Source organism: Trachemys scripta, chromosome 3 (genome assembly GCF_013100865.1).
Source record: "Trachemys scripta elegans isolate TJP31775 chromosome 3, CAS_Tse_1.0, whole genome shotgun sequence".
NCBI classification, from domain to species: domain Eukaryota; kingdom Metazoa; phylum Chordata; order Testudines; family Emydidae; genus Trachemys; species Trachemys scripta.
This window is the reverse complement of record NC_048300.1, coordinates 96,633,383-96,646,743: the sequence shown is the minus strand read 5'-3', so window position 1 is coordinate 96,646,743 and position 13,361 is coordinate 96,633,383. Positions and strand designations below refer to the sequence as shown.

Sequence of the window (13,361 nt, the reverse complement as noted above, 5' to 3'; positions counted from 1 at the left end):
TTTTGCTCTTCATTTCATCTCTTGCACAATTTGTTTTGTTCCTGTCTCCTGCCCTGCTCCTCTGTCCATGCATCTTTGTTGCCTGCTCCCCTTCTTGTCCATTGCTTTTTATATGATTCTATGCTGCCTTTTCTTCCTTTCGTTCTGTAGATGCTTTCTTGGTTCTCTTGCTTGGTTCCTTTCTCCCCTGGAATTTCCTCTGCTACTGGTGGTTAACCCTTTTCAGAGGGCAACTTCTGTTTCCTCTCTCCCTCTTATGCAGCAGAGAAACCAAAGCTGGCTTCTGCGCATTCTCTCCATCAAGTTATACAGGTCCATAGAGCCTCTCTTTGCTGGAAACGAAAAGGGCAGCAGCATGTGACAAGCCAACAAGTGCTCTGCAAATGTCAGTGATCCATGGACTGTAGTTTGGGAACCCCTGCAGTTTTATCTGATGGATCCTTGAAAAAATAAGATTTCAAATAAACATTTTCTGGGCTCTCTATCGTATCCCATTTTCTCAGGGATTCTGGAGAAGGCACTAGAAGGGTAAGGTCAAGGTGTCCTAAAAGAAAATAAACTGTACCAGTAGATGCAGATTACATGGTTCACCCAGCAACCCAAACCCCAGTAAAACAACCATAGGTAAGGGATATAGGTTGGTAGCAATACACATTTTGTCAAATGTTCATGGTAGAATTTTGCATGCTCCTATATGTATTTTTGCCATGTTTTGTTAATTTTGGGGGGTTATGCCTTTGTATATGTTTTTTGCAATGGTGAGTCTAATGTGTTTTCATTGTTGCCATGTTAATATTGAGTTTGGTAATTTTTAAGTTCACCTTACAATCCATGAACACATAAGGATTATGAAACAGGCGAAATTAATTACTATTTCAGTTTGAGACACAAGTGAGTGTTTTGAAACTGAAATGTGCCTTATTTTTAGGAGTTCTGATTACAAAACCATGAAGGGTTTAAATTTTCATACATAACACTAAATTAAAACTGAGGTTTTGTAAATAATTCAGATATCACAGTGAGTGCATTATAAATACCTATAGAGGGTCAATAGAGCTACACCATCATTTCTCCTCTCTCTATCTTACATGATTTAGCCCTAATCCTTAGTTTTAGGCACATTAGTAGTCCCATTTAAGACAATGGGATTATTCATATGCATAAAGTCAAGCATGAGCCTAAGTGTTTGCAAAGAGGCATTTGGCATATGTTTCCAAGAACTCTGTGATAGAAATTGAAAATATGCCATACATTTAACACTGCACATAAATCTGGAAAATAATTGCAGTTAGATTTCTATGTGAAATAAAATAGTCAAACAGTAAAGAGGTAGTAATATGGATGATCTGAAAACAGATTCCATGAATCTCTCACATTCACTGAACAATTTTCTTTGCATAGTGCAGAATACCAACAATATTTCAAAATCTATCATGGTGTGTCCTAAATGTTAAAATATAAACACAGGCACACAAATATACATGTTTAAAATTCTTGCCTGCTTTTTGCATGTTTTGCAGGTGGTGTCCAGAGTGCCAAATTAGAGCCTTATCCAAATCATTTGGAATAAATAGTAGGTTAAGATTTAACATGGCATTAGTAGAGATCCGTGAGAGTAACAGAATTGGAAATAAGCCCTATCAAATTAGCAAGGAACTTCAGTATCTGGCATGCTGAGTGTACCTACTAGGGTTTTTAATTGCAATCTGCGTTACTTTCCCTATTCATTAAAATCATCAGTAATATAAATCAAGCTACAGTAGGAGTGGGTTCTTGGAGAACACCTAGATTTCCTACATTGAATCTGTTTCTTATTTCCATCACACAGTTTTAATGTTTCTTTTTTTTCTCATTCATAGGGATGCTGGCGAAAGATCATTGTGGATGATACTATGCCTTTCAACGAAGAGAATAATTTGTTGCTTCCAGCTACAACCCGTCAAACTGAACTTTGGCCACTGTTGCTGGCCAAAGCAATAATTAAGCTGGCGAACACTGAGTATGTTTAGTGAGCTCTCTATCAGTTTGTTCTATAAAATTAGATGGAATTAATAAGCAACAAAATTATAATACACATGGTGAATGTTTGTTGCAAATTATTGTAATGGTAAATGTGGTTTTTGAGCTCTGATGTGAAAGCTGACACAGTAAATCTGTGTAGTAAGTTTTCTCGGTGGCTGTAGCAGACACAGTTCTCTCTCTCTCTCTCTCTCTCTCTGTGTGTGTGTACACTCTGAAAGTTTCATAAGGAAATTAATCCAAGAAATCTTCTTAACTGCCTTGTCTGCATGACATTACTGTGTGTGTTGCAAAAAACAAACCAAAAAACCCTTCACATGCAGAGTAGAAATGTCCCAGAAATTTTAATGAGTTTGGAAGAGTGGAGATAGATGACAAAACCAAGGTAACTTACATGCAATATTGTCATAATGCATGGTGGTTCTTGCTTTCAACATCAATAGTTTGTCAGTTAAATATCTTGTCTTACAGCAGTGATGCTAAGCTAAGCAATGCGTAACCAATCAACATTGGACAAGTAATATACAAACTGGAAGTGAAAACAAAATAACTGAGTCTCTGCTGGTGGAGTTAGTGATAGTAATCTGCAATGCCATATGATAGATTTGGTTCTGTTCGGTTGTAGGCCACGCCAATGAAGATATGAAGTGCTCTGGATGCTCAGCCTGTTGGGCAGGAACAGTGGGACTCCTGTTTCTTGGGAAAGGAACTCCTGCAGCCAATTAGGGGTAGTAATGATACACTCTGAAAGGATTGCAGGCCACTACAGCTCTCTCTTTAAAGAAGAATGAAGTCACAACAGTACAACAGGTTATAAATTGGAAACAGTAAGGATGGAGACCTTAAAGCCATGTTTATACTACACAGTTTTGTCAATGAAAATCATCTTTCATCAACAAAACAGTGGAGGTGTATATATAGCAAATCTCCTCCAACTGATTTAACTCTCCTGCTACACTGACATAATAAAACCACCTGGACGAGCAGCATAGATTTTTTTCCAACAAAGTTAGTGACGCAGTGTCAAGGTAGACTCTGCATTGCTTATGTTGCCCAAATTGCCCTCCAGGAGGTGTCCACAGTGCCATTCATGACTGATCTGGTCACCATTTGGGGCTCCGCTGCCCTGCAGCCATGTACACAGGTACGTTCCCCTCCCCCTTTAAAGCCCAAAGAATTTTTGAAATTCCTCTTCCTGTCTTGCTTATTGTGGAAAGAAAGTCCCTGCTTGCAGCTTTGTGTATAGGTCACTGTTTCTGAAGATGTGTGTGTCATGCACCTTCCCTGACCACCCTGTGTTGATGTCAATGAAATGACCCCAGTGATCCACCAGCTCTTGCAATACAATAGAAAAGTAGCCTTTTCTGTTGATATATTCTGTCACAAGGTGGTCTGGGGCCAAAATGGGGATATGCGTGCCATTTATCGCCCTGCTGTAGTTAGGGAATCCCATTGCCACAAAGCCATCCATTATTTCCTGACACTGCCCAGAGGCATAGTCCTTCAGAACAGGAGATGATTAATGGCCCTGCATGGTTGCATCACTGCAATCCCCATGGGACTTCCCACCTCCAAACTGATTCACAATTGATGGCAGTCTGGAGTTGCCAGCTTCCACACAGCGATCACCACTAACTTCTCCACCATGAGGGGAACTCTCATTTTGGTGTTCTTGGGCTGAAGGACAGGGGCAAGCTCAGAATACAGCTCCAGGAAGGTGGCTTTGCACGTCCAAAAGTTCTTCACTCTCTGCTCATCCTCCCCTATCTGCATCATGATGTAATCCCACCACTCAGTGCTTGTTTCCCAAGCCCAGTACTGAGGGTCCACCATGTGCAGCTGCTCTGTGAATGTCAACAGCGATCTTGAATTGTTTCTTTCTATAGCACACAGCAGGACAGGCACCATGGTGGCATTATCAGATCGCAGCTCATGAAATACTGCAAGATCAGCTGCATTGTGTTCATAACACTCATCACAAGACAGACAGGATCCATGCTTTTAGACATAGATGGCGGACACACAATTTACAGGGGCTGTTGAAAAGCAGCGTAAAACATAGTAGGAAGCCCATGGGATGATGGGATGAAGAAAACTATATGATGGGATGCTGACCCTACCTGCAAGATGCACTGCAATCCTTTCCCAGAGCACCCAGTGGCAGATGGTGGCAAGTTGCACAATGGGATAGCTACCGACAGATGCACTGCTCTGTTTGTCAATGCAATAGCACCAGCTGTGGACACATTACGCCGTCACAAGGATCATTGTGTGGATATGCACCAGCAATTTAATTACAGTGGTGGAGGATTGTCAATGTAACTTAAGTCGACTTAACTTTGTAGTGTAGACATAGCCTTAGTCTATTGCTACAACAGAGAAGAAAAAATAGTATCAAGGATAGATTTTCATTTGTAACAATATAAACAAACATATATGTTCACTTTTTTAAAAGGGAGGTTATATTTATCAATAATTTGTAAATTTTAAAATTCTACTCTGAGAATGAGTAGTGTATTTTATTAGGTCAAGTTTTTCTCCAGATTGACTTTTAAAAAAAGATTAGGACTTTTGATTAGGAAAAGGAAAGAAAAATAGTGGAGCTGGAGAGTGGATTCTGAAGAGGCAAAGTTTAAACTGCAGTCTTTATTTCTGTTGCAGTCTAGTGGATGTATTTTGTAGTATTTGACAGAGAGGTTCACACCCTGCATATTTCAAACATAAGGTTTGCCAGTCACTTAAGTTATCAGTTCAGAAAGATTTTTGTATTTCATGAATGATATACTCCTTGCTGGGCCTTTCCATTTAGTGTTCAACTTTTGAAATAATTACTGGTATGCATTCTTATAAAAGACAAAATTAAGGAATCTGACTATATCAAATCTTTACAAAAATAACCATCATAGCTACAACTATGTATAAAAACGTGTAGGAGATGTGTTTGCTAGTATTTATCAAAAAGTGTAATTTAGAGGTACTTGGCATAAAAAACAAAACCTACAAAGATGCAGTACAGAAACATAGAACATCACAAGATATTGATAATTAGGGCTTAGTCATGATTTTGTCACATGTATTAAGCAGCATGGTGTAGCACTGCCCCAGGACCGATCTGGGAAGCATACTGTGGCTCAGTCACAGCTTGCCTCTCAAGTCCCCTCCTGCTCCAGGGTGATGGTGGGGTTGGGGAGCGGGATGTACCCTGCGCCAGAATCTGGCTCTCTGCGATCAATTGTGTCTCAAGAATTTCAACATTTGAATCATGTTCTTTGCCTACACCTAGGTGAGTTCTGTTTTCTAGTATACTGCAACATTAGTTATGAGAGTTTAAAAAAAAAAAAAAGTCTGGACTGAAATGTTCAAAAGCTGATTAGTGACTTAGAAGCCTAAGTTCCATTTTCAAAAGAGATTTTACACTTATGAGTAACTAAGGTACTTTAAAACATTTTACCTTTAGTTTAATTAAATATAAGTTTAGAGGACATAAGACTGAGGTCTGAGAACCCAGCAAAGAGACACATATGTGAAAGTAAATTTTGTGCGGCATTTATAAGTTGGTAGAGATATCAGAAATTTTATTTATAACAAACTTCAGATAACCTTTGGGTTTCCAATTTTGTTTCTTTATCTCATTACTGTCATGTGACATTGCAGAATCAAGTGCTAATTGTAGTAGATTTTTTTTTAAAGGGTATATTATATACTTTCAATAAATTTAAAGGAGAATGAGCTGTAGCCAATGAAGCTGAAAATGTTGAAACTTCAACTGGAAGATCTTTAGCAGCAATGGATTTAGGAACATCCATAACTGCTCTGTGTGTTGATAGCTTGTTTTACAGTAATTTGCTAATTTCTATTAATGTTATTGTTGACTATTGGCTTCCATGGGAGTTGTATCATGCTCTACTTAACTATAAATATTTTAATATTTGAATTTCTTGTAGTATACACGAAGCTGGAAAACGAGAGCTGGAGGAATTCACAATTCTCCATGCACTTACTGGATGGTTACCAGAAGTTATTCCTCTCCAGTGAGTTCTTCTGTTAAGCAATTAAATACTATTTTTCAGAGAGCCTAGATGAACTGGGATGTGGGCCTTAAAAATCAATTTATGAAAGGTTAGGTTTTTAACTCTAGTAAGTGGGGAGATGTGTGTTTAAAGACTTTAGAGGTTAGAAGCTTGCAGTTCCTGAAGAATTTTGCTAAGTTTATGTCTGCAAACATTTCTGACATTTGTGAAGCTATTACGAAGGTTAGAGCTGTTGATGTTTCTTTTTTACATAGTTACACTTTTTAACTCATATTGAACCCAGCAATGAAAACAGTCTACTTTGCAAGGTATGTTTAGTTTTATTATGATATATGACAGGCAAAGATTATTTTAATATATAGTAGCATCACTGTGTATAAGAATTTACTGTAGAAAACACAGGAAATCCTATGTGTAACCAGAAACAAAAAGGTTGAGTTCAATTGACTGCTCTTTTCACATTTCCAGCTGATGCAACTCGTTTACTTTTATTTCAGGCCAAACAGTCATACTAAATTTCATTTAATAACACTCCTGCTCCCATTCTCCCAGCCCCCTCTCCCCGATAGCTCATATTCAAGTCCATTCTGAACAGCCAGTGCAACAGGGAGTTAGTCTGACATCCTCCTTTTTTTGAATGGCTGATTGGGATATATGGTGTAGAAGGCTCTGTTTGTAAAAGAAATAGTACTTTTGCAACTTGTGGCCTTTTAGTGAATGTATTTTAAAAGAAACAGTTAAACATTAAATGAACTAATATTCCAATAGTAAATAGTACATAAGGGGACAAAATTTCAGTCTGGCCTTATTTAGGGCTCCTACTTGTGTTTGCAATTTAGGTTACCAGGTACTTAGCTGTTTAAGCCCCAGAATATGCCTGCAGATCAGAAATTTAGACATCCAAATGATCTAAATTACAGGGGCCATATTGCATCTGCAATTTACTAATGCAGCAATGAAAGCCAGTGTCTGCAAATCTGACCCTGAATATAATTTTTTTGGTTTGCAAATAGGAAAAGAGTGAGTACTACATTGTTGCTGAGTGCAGTAACACAGAGCTGGCTACAGCTTGTTGCACAATAAACTGTTGAGGGATATGGTTCTAAGTTTTTCATGCAGTTACTGTGGGGGTCTGTTCAGGTTCCCTCCACTCCCCCGCCCCCTCCACATCAGTTGATCAGAGTTTACTTTATTTCTGGATGCAAGGATCCCCTATGGGGAACCAGCACAACAGCAGCCATCATATCAAGAGACTGTTAGACAGTCTGTTGGAATCCATGGGGAGAAGGTGTTGGAGCTGGTTTTATTGAGGTGAATAGGAGCTTCTAGAAGGACCTTTGGAGGGGTGTTTCTTTTTACAAAATCAGGATTTAGTTATTAAGATGTTTTACTCTCTGTCTCAGTTTAAGATCCTACATTATCGTTCTAGTGTTGCAGAATGATCTACTGAAGATTTCCCCATTAGTTGTGAAGTATCAGGTCTTCCACAGCAGTGTCTCCTAACAAGCCTGAGCACAGGATGGCTCACTATTCTTTGATGTGCTAGCTCCACTAAGCAGTCTGTCTATAATGCCTAGCACAAACCCTGTTCTTGCTAATTCTTGTTATTTTTCTGACAATTATACATGAAAACATATAAATACAGCAGTGTGCTTGTTAGCTGAAATAATACAGTTACTTTTCTGAACTGTCAGATTCAGAGCAGAAAGCCTTATTCTGTAGCAAATATAAGTAATGTTGATGTATTGTATGTATTTTTTAAGGCCTGGATATTTGGATAAAGTTTGGATCTTTTTAAAAGACATAGTGCCAGAATTTAAGCTACCAAATGAGACAACTCCTGAACTGAAAAATCCTCTGTCAGATATGAAGGCTAAAGAGACCAAAGGGCCTGAGTTAAAAAATGAAATTCCAGTTGCCAGTAAGCAAGCAGAGAAGGCTGAGAAAATTGGCAAAGGTAGGAAACTCCAGACACTGTAAAAACTTTTCAAATTGAAGATAGGCAAAGTTGACATAATGCTCAGCATTCAAGCAAATCCTACTTTGTTACACTGTATGCTACTCTATAGGCCCCGTCTTGCTCCCATTGAAGTCACTAGACCAAATTCTGCTGTTTGTGACACCAGTGTAAATCCAGAGTAAGTCCAGTTTTAACTGTTGACCATAGTGGTAGCAGGTTTTGGGGCTAATTTTTTTAAGTATCTCCTCCCTTTGATTCATTTGTGGCAGAACACTATGTTCCACTGTTTAGCACATGGACATTTCCAGAGAAACTTGTTCCTTGTAGAAAGAAACAAGTATATAGGTTACAATTTGCCTGAAGGTGATTGACCCAGCATAATTCTGACCAAAAAGAGCTTGACAGCATTATCTATTTCATAATGGATGTTACAAGTGGTGATTACTTGTAAGGAGCTCAGAAAACTAAAAATAACATGAACATGCAATTTCAAAAGTCTTTGTTTATTTTTGTAAATTAGGAAAGGAAGATAGTGTTTTTGTGTATATCTTTGTGAACATGTGAGTGTATATAAAAATCTGTTCATATAGGTTTAAATCAAAATGCAACTATAACATTTCTATTCATGATATTGAAGGTGAGTTAATATATTTAACATTTCTGGAATTCAATTTTCTTTAAAATCCCATTTGAATTTAAATAGAAAAGTAATGTTCCAGGTTTATTAACGCACTTATTCCACAGTGTCATTCTGCAATGTTTAGATCTCATGCTTATTTCTGTTAGCTTCAGTTTTTACAATACAACATATGTGTAGTTCTGCAACAACTCTGTATGTTATAAGAAAGCACACGCTATAGACTGAATCCTGTGTTCACTGCCTACCCTAACTTAAACTTAAAGATACTGGGTGAGATCCTGAGTTAGCGCCTCTCTGGTCCCTGCGCACTGAGCAAAAGAGACAGAATGATGTAAAGCCAAGGAACTTGAAAAGCCCTGGATCTAGCCGGGGGAGAATTCCCATTGTGCAGGAACTGTGGAAAATAGCCTCAGGTGCTTCTGAGGACCCTCTCTCCAGCCTTGACATAGGAAGCTTCACAGCTGTTCTACAGGCAGGATTGAGGGCATAGGGTTGCAGAGATCCTGAGCAGCACTGTCAGCTGTAGGGCAGCCCAGGGAGGCTGCTGTAACATAGCCCCTATCTAAATTACAACCGGGACCACTCCAGCCCTTGAAACAGCTGATAATCAGGAGGACACAGCACTGGCTTAAAGCCATCTTAGTCCTGCCACCCCTTAGCTGTGAGTTCTGTGCTGTGCCTCTTAGAGGTGCAACAGAAAATCTCACCCTTTAAATATATTACTTATTTTTAAAATGATTTGCTTTTGAAAATTCAAAGTGCACAGTTTCTGAAGTCTTAGATTTGTATCAGTGATGGAAATAGGGTATTAACCTAAGAGACTAACTTCCCATGTTGATGATATTATAGATGGGGTTGATAAGATCATCTATAATTAAGGTTGTTTGATAACTCCCATTATAACCACCATATTTTCAGTTGTTTATATTTTTGGCAAACTTTAATCATTTGGATGAAATTTTCCATTCTGGGTTTGTGCCTCATGCTGAATTGTTTTGGAAAATTCGGGCCAAAACAGTTGAATCACTCAGGTTTGGCCCAGTTGCTCCTCTGTGATCACAGAGGAGCGGCTGGGCCAATTCTGCACTTATAGGGAGCAGTCCAGAAATCTGTCACCCTAGGTAGCTGCCTAGCAGGACTATAGCTAGAGTGGCTTCTGATCACCCTGCTTGACCCAGGTAGTTTGGGGAATGAAGCTGCCTGAGTCAATTGCAGAGAAGTCAAGAGCCAGACCAGTGGGAAGGGAGCAGATGAAATTGATTGGGACAAGGAGTCTGCGGGAAGGAGGGGACTGTAGGCTAGACAAGGAGACTGGAACTGGAAGCTGGGTCCAGACTCGGGTGGAGACTCAGAGCCAGTAGTCAATGGAAATGGATCTGATGAGGACCCAGGGTGGGGATGGAAAACTGGGACTGACTGGACAAGGAGAGTGACCAAGGAGCTGAGGGCAATGGAGATGGGGAGAGACTGAGATTGGATGAGGAATCTGGCAAGTAAGATTGGAACTGTGGGAGCCTGTAGGGATAAGGATCAAGGACATGGGGGTGGAGCGACCAGAGACCACAGATGAGGAAAGAGAGAGATTGAAGATCTGGGATGTGGGGAACTAGGACTGGGTGGTGATGGGGGGTGGGCAAGAAGACTGGGAATTGGATTAAAAGCCTGAGAAGTGAAGGCTTGGACTGGCTAGGTAAGGAGAATGTGCCCATGAAAGCACACTCTTTACAGAATTTGGAATAGAATCAAGGTTCCTGAGTCTCACTATTCCTTTGGTGTCAGCAAACCCTCTGGGAAAGTGTCCCATCTTCCTCAAGTGCTAGTCCACACAGAGTATAACAACCTCCTACTGCTATCAGTTACTCTATTAGTTCAAGTGGCACAGGTCTGTGTGGTGGATTTAAATGCTCCATCCTTGCTGATGACCCATCATATGGTGTATACACACCCCTACCTGTCTATGTCAAGGAAAGACAGTCAAGCACTCAAACGTTAAATGCCAGAATTAAAGTTGCCCATTTCCCCTGATCAGGTCCATTAATGTAAAAGCTACAGTGCCTTGTCTCCACTAGGAGTTTTACAGGTTTCTGTCTTGATGTGAAAAACAAAACACACCTTTTTCTACAATGAAGACATAGCTTTTGTTTTTAGTGTGCTTTCTAAATCTATTCTACTTATCTAACTGAGCAAGAATTCTACTCTTTTTCTTTTAAAAAGCTTATCTGAAATACCGATAAGACAATGAGGTTTCATGATTTAAAGGCATTACAAGGAAAAGAAAAGATGTTGTCTTTATTCTGTTTGGTAGATAAACTGGAACAAAGAGAAATTGGAAAGAAGAAAAGTAGAGATGGTGAAAAAGAAAAAAACAAGTCAGCACCTCATTCTGCACGAATAGCTACAGACATTCAAAGTTCCCTTCAGTCCTTTATTGAGAGTAAGTTATAAATGCTCGTAGAATTTAATCAGTTGGTTGTTTGTTGTTGTTGTTTTGTTTTTTACACAGCTATGAAGGTATTATGTGTAGTTGTTTGTCATCAACAACCAGCAGGAAGCTTGTTAGTTTGACATCTGATTTATGTTCACTGTTAGTGGAGTAAAAGAACTACAAACTTTAAAATTTATTTGAAAAAATATCTCTTCTTGTACTTCTTGTACTTCAGTTTAATAATTCTGGGCCAGCCAAAGGCAGTATGAAAGCACATTATGGAAAGAAAAAAAACAAATGCCTTAATAGTGTGATGGTATGTTTAAATATGGAAAGGAGGGGAGAAACCGGTCTCAGTGAACTGGAACATATTGGAGGTTTTATTAGATCAATAAAAGGACAGGCAGAATCACCAAATAGTGGTCAAGAGGCAATATTCCTAGAAGATTTTTGTCTTTGCTGCTATTACATTAAAGAGAAGAGACAGTTGGTGGTGTGCAATAGAAGATGGGTGCGAAGAAGAAATGGAGGAGGAAACTGATTCAGGTTCCTTGTTTGGTGGAACCAAAGTACCCTTTGGTCTCAGGCCTACTGCAGAGACCAGATGAAATGCAATCATAATACATGTGAGAGACCTTTGTTCCATGAGAGTAAATAAAGAGCTGTTGTTACTATTTAGTGGGACAGTGAAATCATTTGAAAAGCAGTGATCCGTGCTATATTTCAGCCAAATCAGTAGAGCTATCATATCTTGAATTTTCAGATATCAAAAACCTGAGATTTTTGAACAATGAGAAGTAGCACAAGAGACATCTAAAGAGCTGCAAGAATGAAGAACTAGGAAAGCTAGTCCAAGGGAAAAATTAAAACATGTTGTGGAGGCATTAGCAAGGTGAAAAGAACCAGAGATGAGCCTGAAAGTCCCAGTCAGGGATACATGTTCAGATACTTAGTAAATGGGTGTGATAAGAATCTGGATAGACTAGAACATAAAAATCTGAAACTTGTAAAGAAGGAGTCTGTAAGGTGTGTAAAAAATGTAAATTGGTTGGCTGTAAAGAAAAGGAGAGTATTAAATTTTAATGTTTTTGACAAAGTCTGAATTCAGTCATCCTGTCTTCCATAGTTTTACTTCCCATATTTTCCAATATATGTATATAGGAGACTGACACAATCTCCTTCACAAATATTGAAAAGCTGGGTCATCTATCCTCCCTTTTAATTTTATCAGCTATGGCTGTGATTGCAGAAGAATTTGGAACTTTCAGGGTGCTTAATACTATGGTAGATCTTACTTCGTTCCCAATGAGGTTGAAGTAGTGTGCTGAACACCATATTATATTCTCTGTTTCTTTTCACACATAATATCAATAGCATTAAGGAGGAAGAAGACATTTTCCTTGTGTGAATGCTTTTAGCCATTATCGAAACATTGCTTGTTTGACCAACCATCTTGTATTAATTTCAGTATTGATTATTCTAGGTCTTCTGTTTTTCTTCACTTGCTATGTGTAGTATTGGCCCTCACATTTAACGTTATCTGAAAGAGTTTATCCAGGGCGAAGTGCCTCACTCACTTTTTTTAAACTGCTGAGTTTGTGCTGCATGGAAAACCATGTTAGCATAAAAGAAGGTTGCAACTCTCCTAATAAATTCAAGTGTTTGCCTTTTAGTTTAGTGGCATAATCATCAATTGATCTTTATGTTTTGGGTATCAAAGATGAACAGAGACTGCTCCTGAATGACATCAGTTTGAAAGCAAAGGCTCAGGTAAATACTAGGTATGAAATGGAATGAACTTAAAACAAATGCTGAGGTTCATCAGAGAGTTGAATAACCCTTCATCTCCAAAGTTATCAAAAAAGAAGATGGAAATACCTAGGTTGGGTGTTAAGAATGAATCCAGAGCATCTGTAATGGTAGCCATGCCCTTGGACAGCTGGAGGAACATGTAAAAGGGTCTGACCTAAATAATCTCTTCTGAATGGTACTTAAAGGAGGGAAAATGTCTGGGAGTTAACATAAAGGACATGTAAAGAGCGATGCAAGATAGATGGGGTGGCAGATCCTTGTTCGTGTCTTAACTGACGTTTGACAGTGCAGGAAGGATTCAGATTCAGAACCATGAGGCTGGTGGTGATTGCAGAAGGTTTCTGAATTACTGCTGGAAGTCTTGGAACGGGACCTAAATGATCATTGTGCAGCTATGGCATTATCTCACCTGCAGCAGCATGAAATTGCTCTTTCATTTCAGCAGTTTCCCTCAACAGCACATTTGATCTTGAG

General features: G+C 39.0%; 1 protein-coding gene across 1 annotated transcript in view; it reads left to right on the top strand.

Moving 5' to 3' along the window:
* Positions 1-13,361, top strand: part of ADGB (androglobin) — a 208,931-nt gene that overhangs the window by 58,693 nt on the left and 136,877 nt on the right. Inside the window, exons 6-9 of the mRNA XM_034765467.1 lie at positions 1,860-1,999; positions 5,964-6,050; positions 7,814-8,007; positions 10,956-11,084. Coding sequence (XP_034621358.1) covers positions 1,860-1,999; positions 5,964-6,050; positions 7,814-8,007; positions 10,956-11,084 — 550 coding nt within the window. The remainder of the gene's footprint in view (positions 1-1,859; positions 2,000-5,963; positions 6,051-7,813; positions 8,008-10,955; positions 11,085-13,361) is intronic.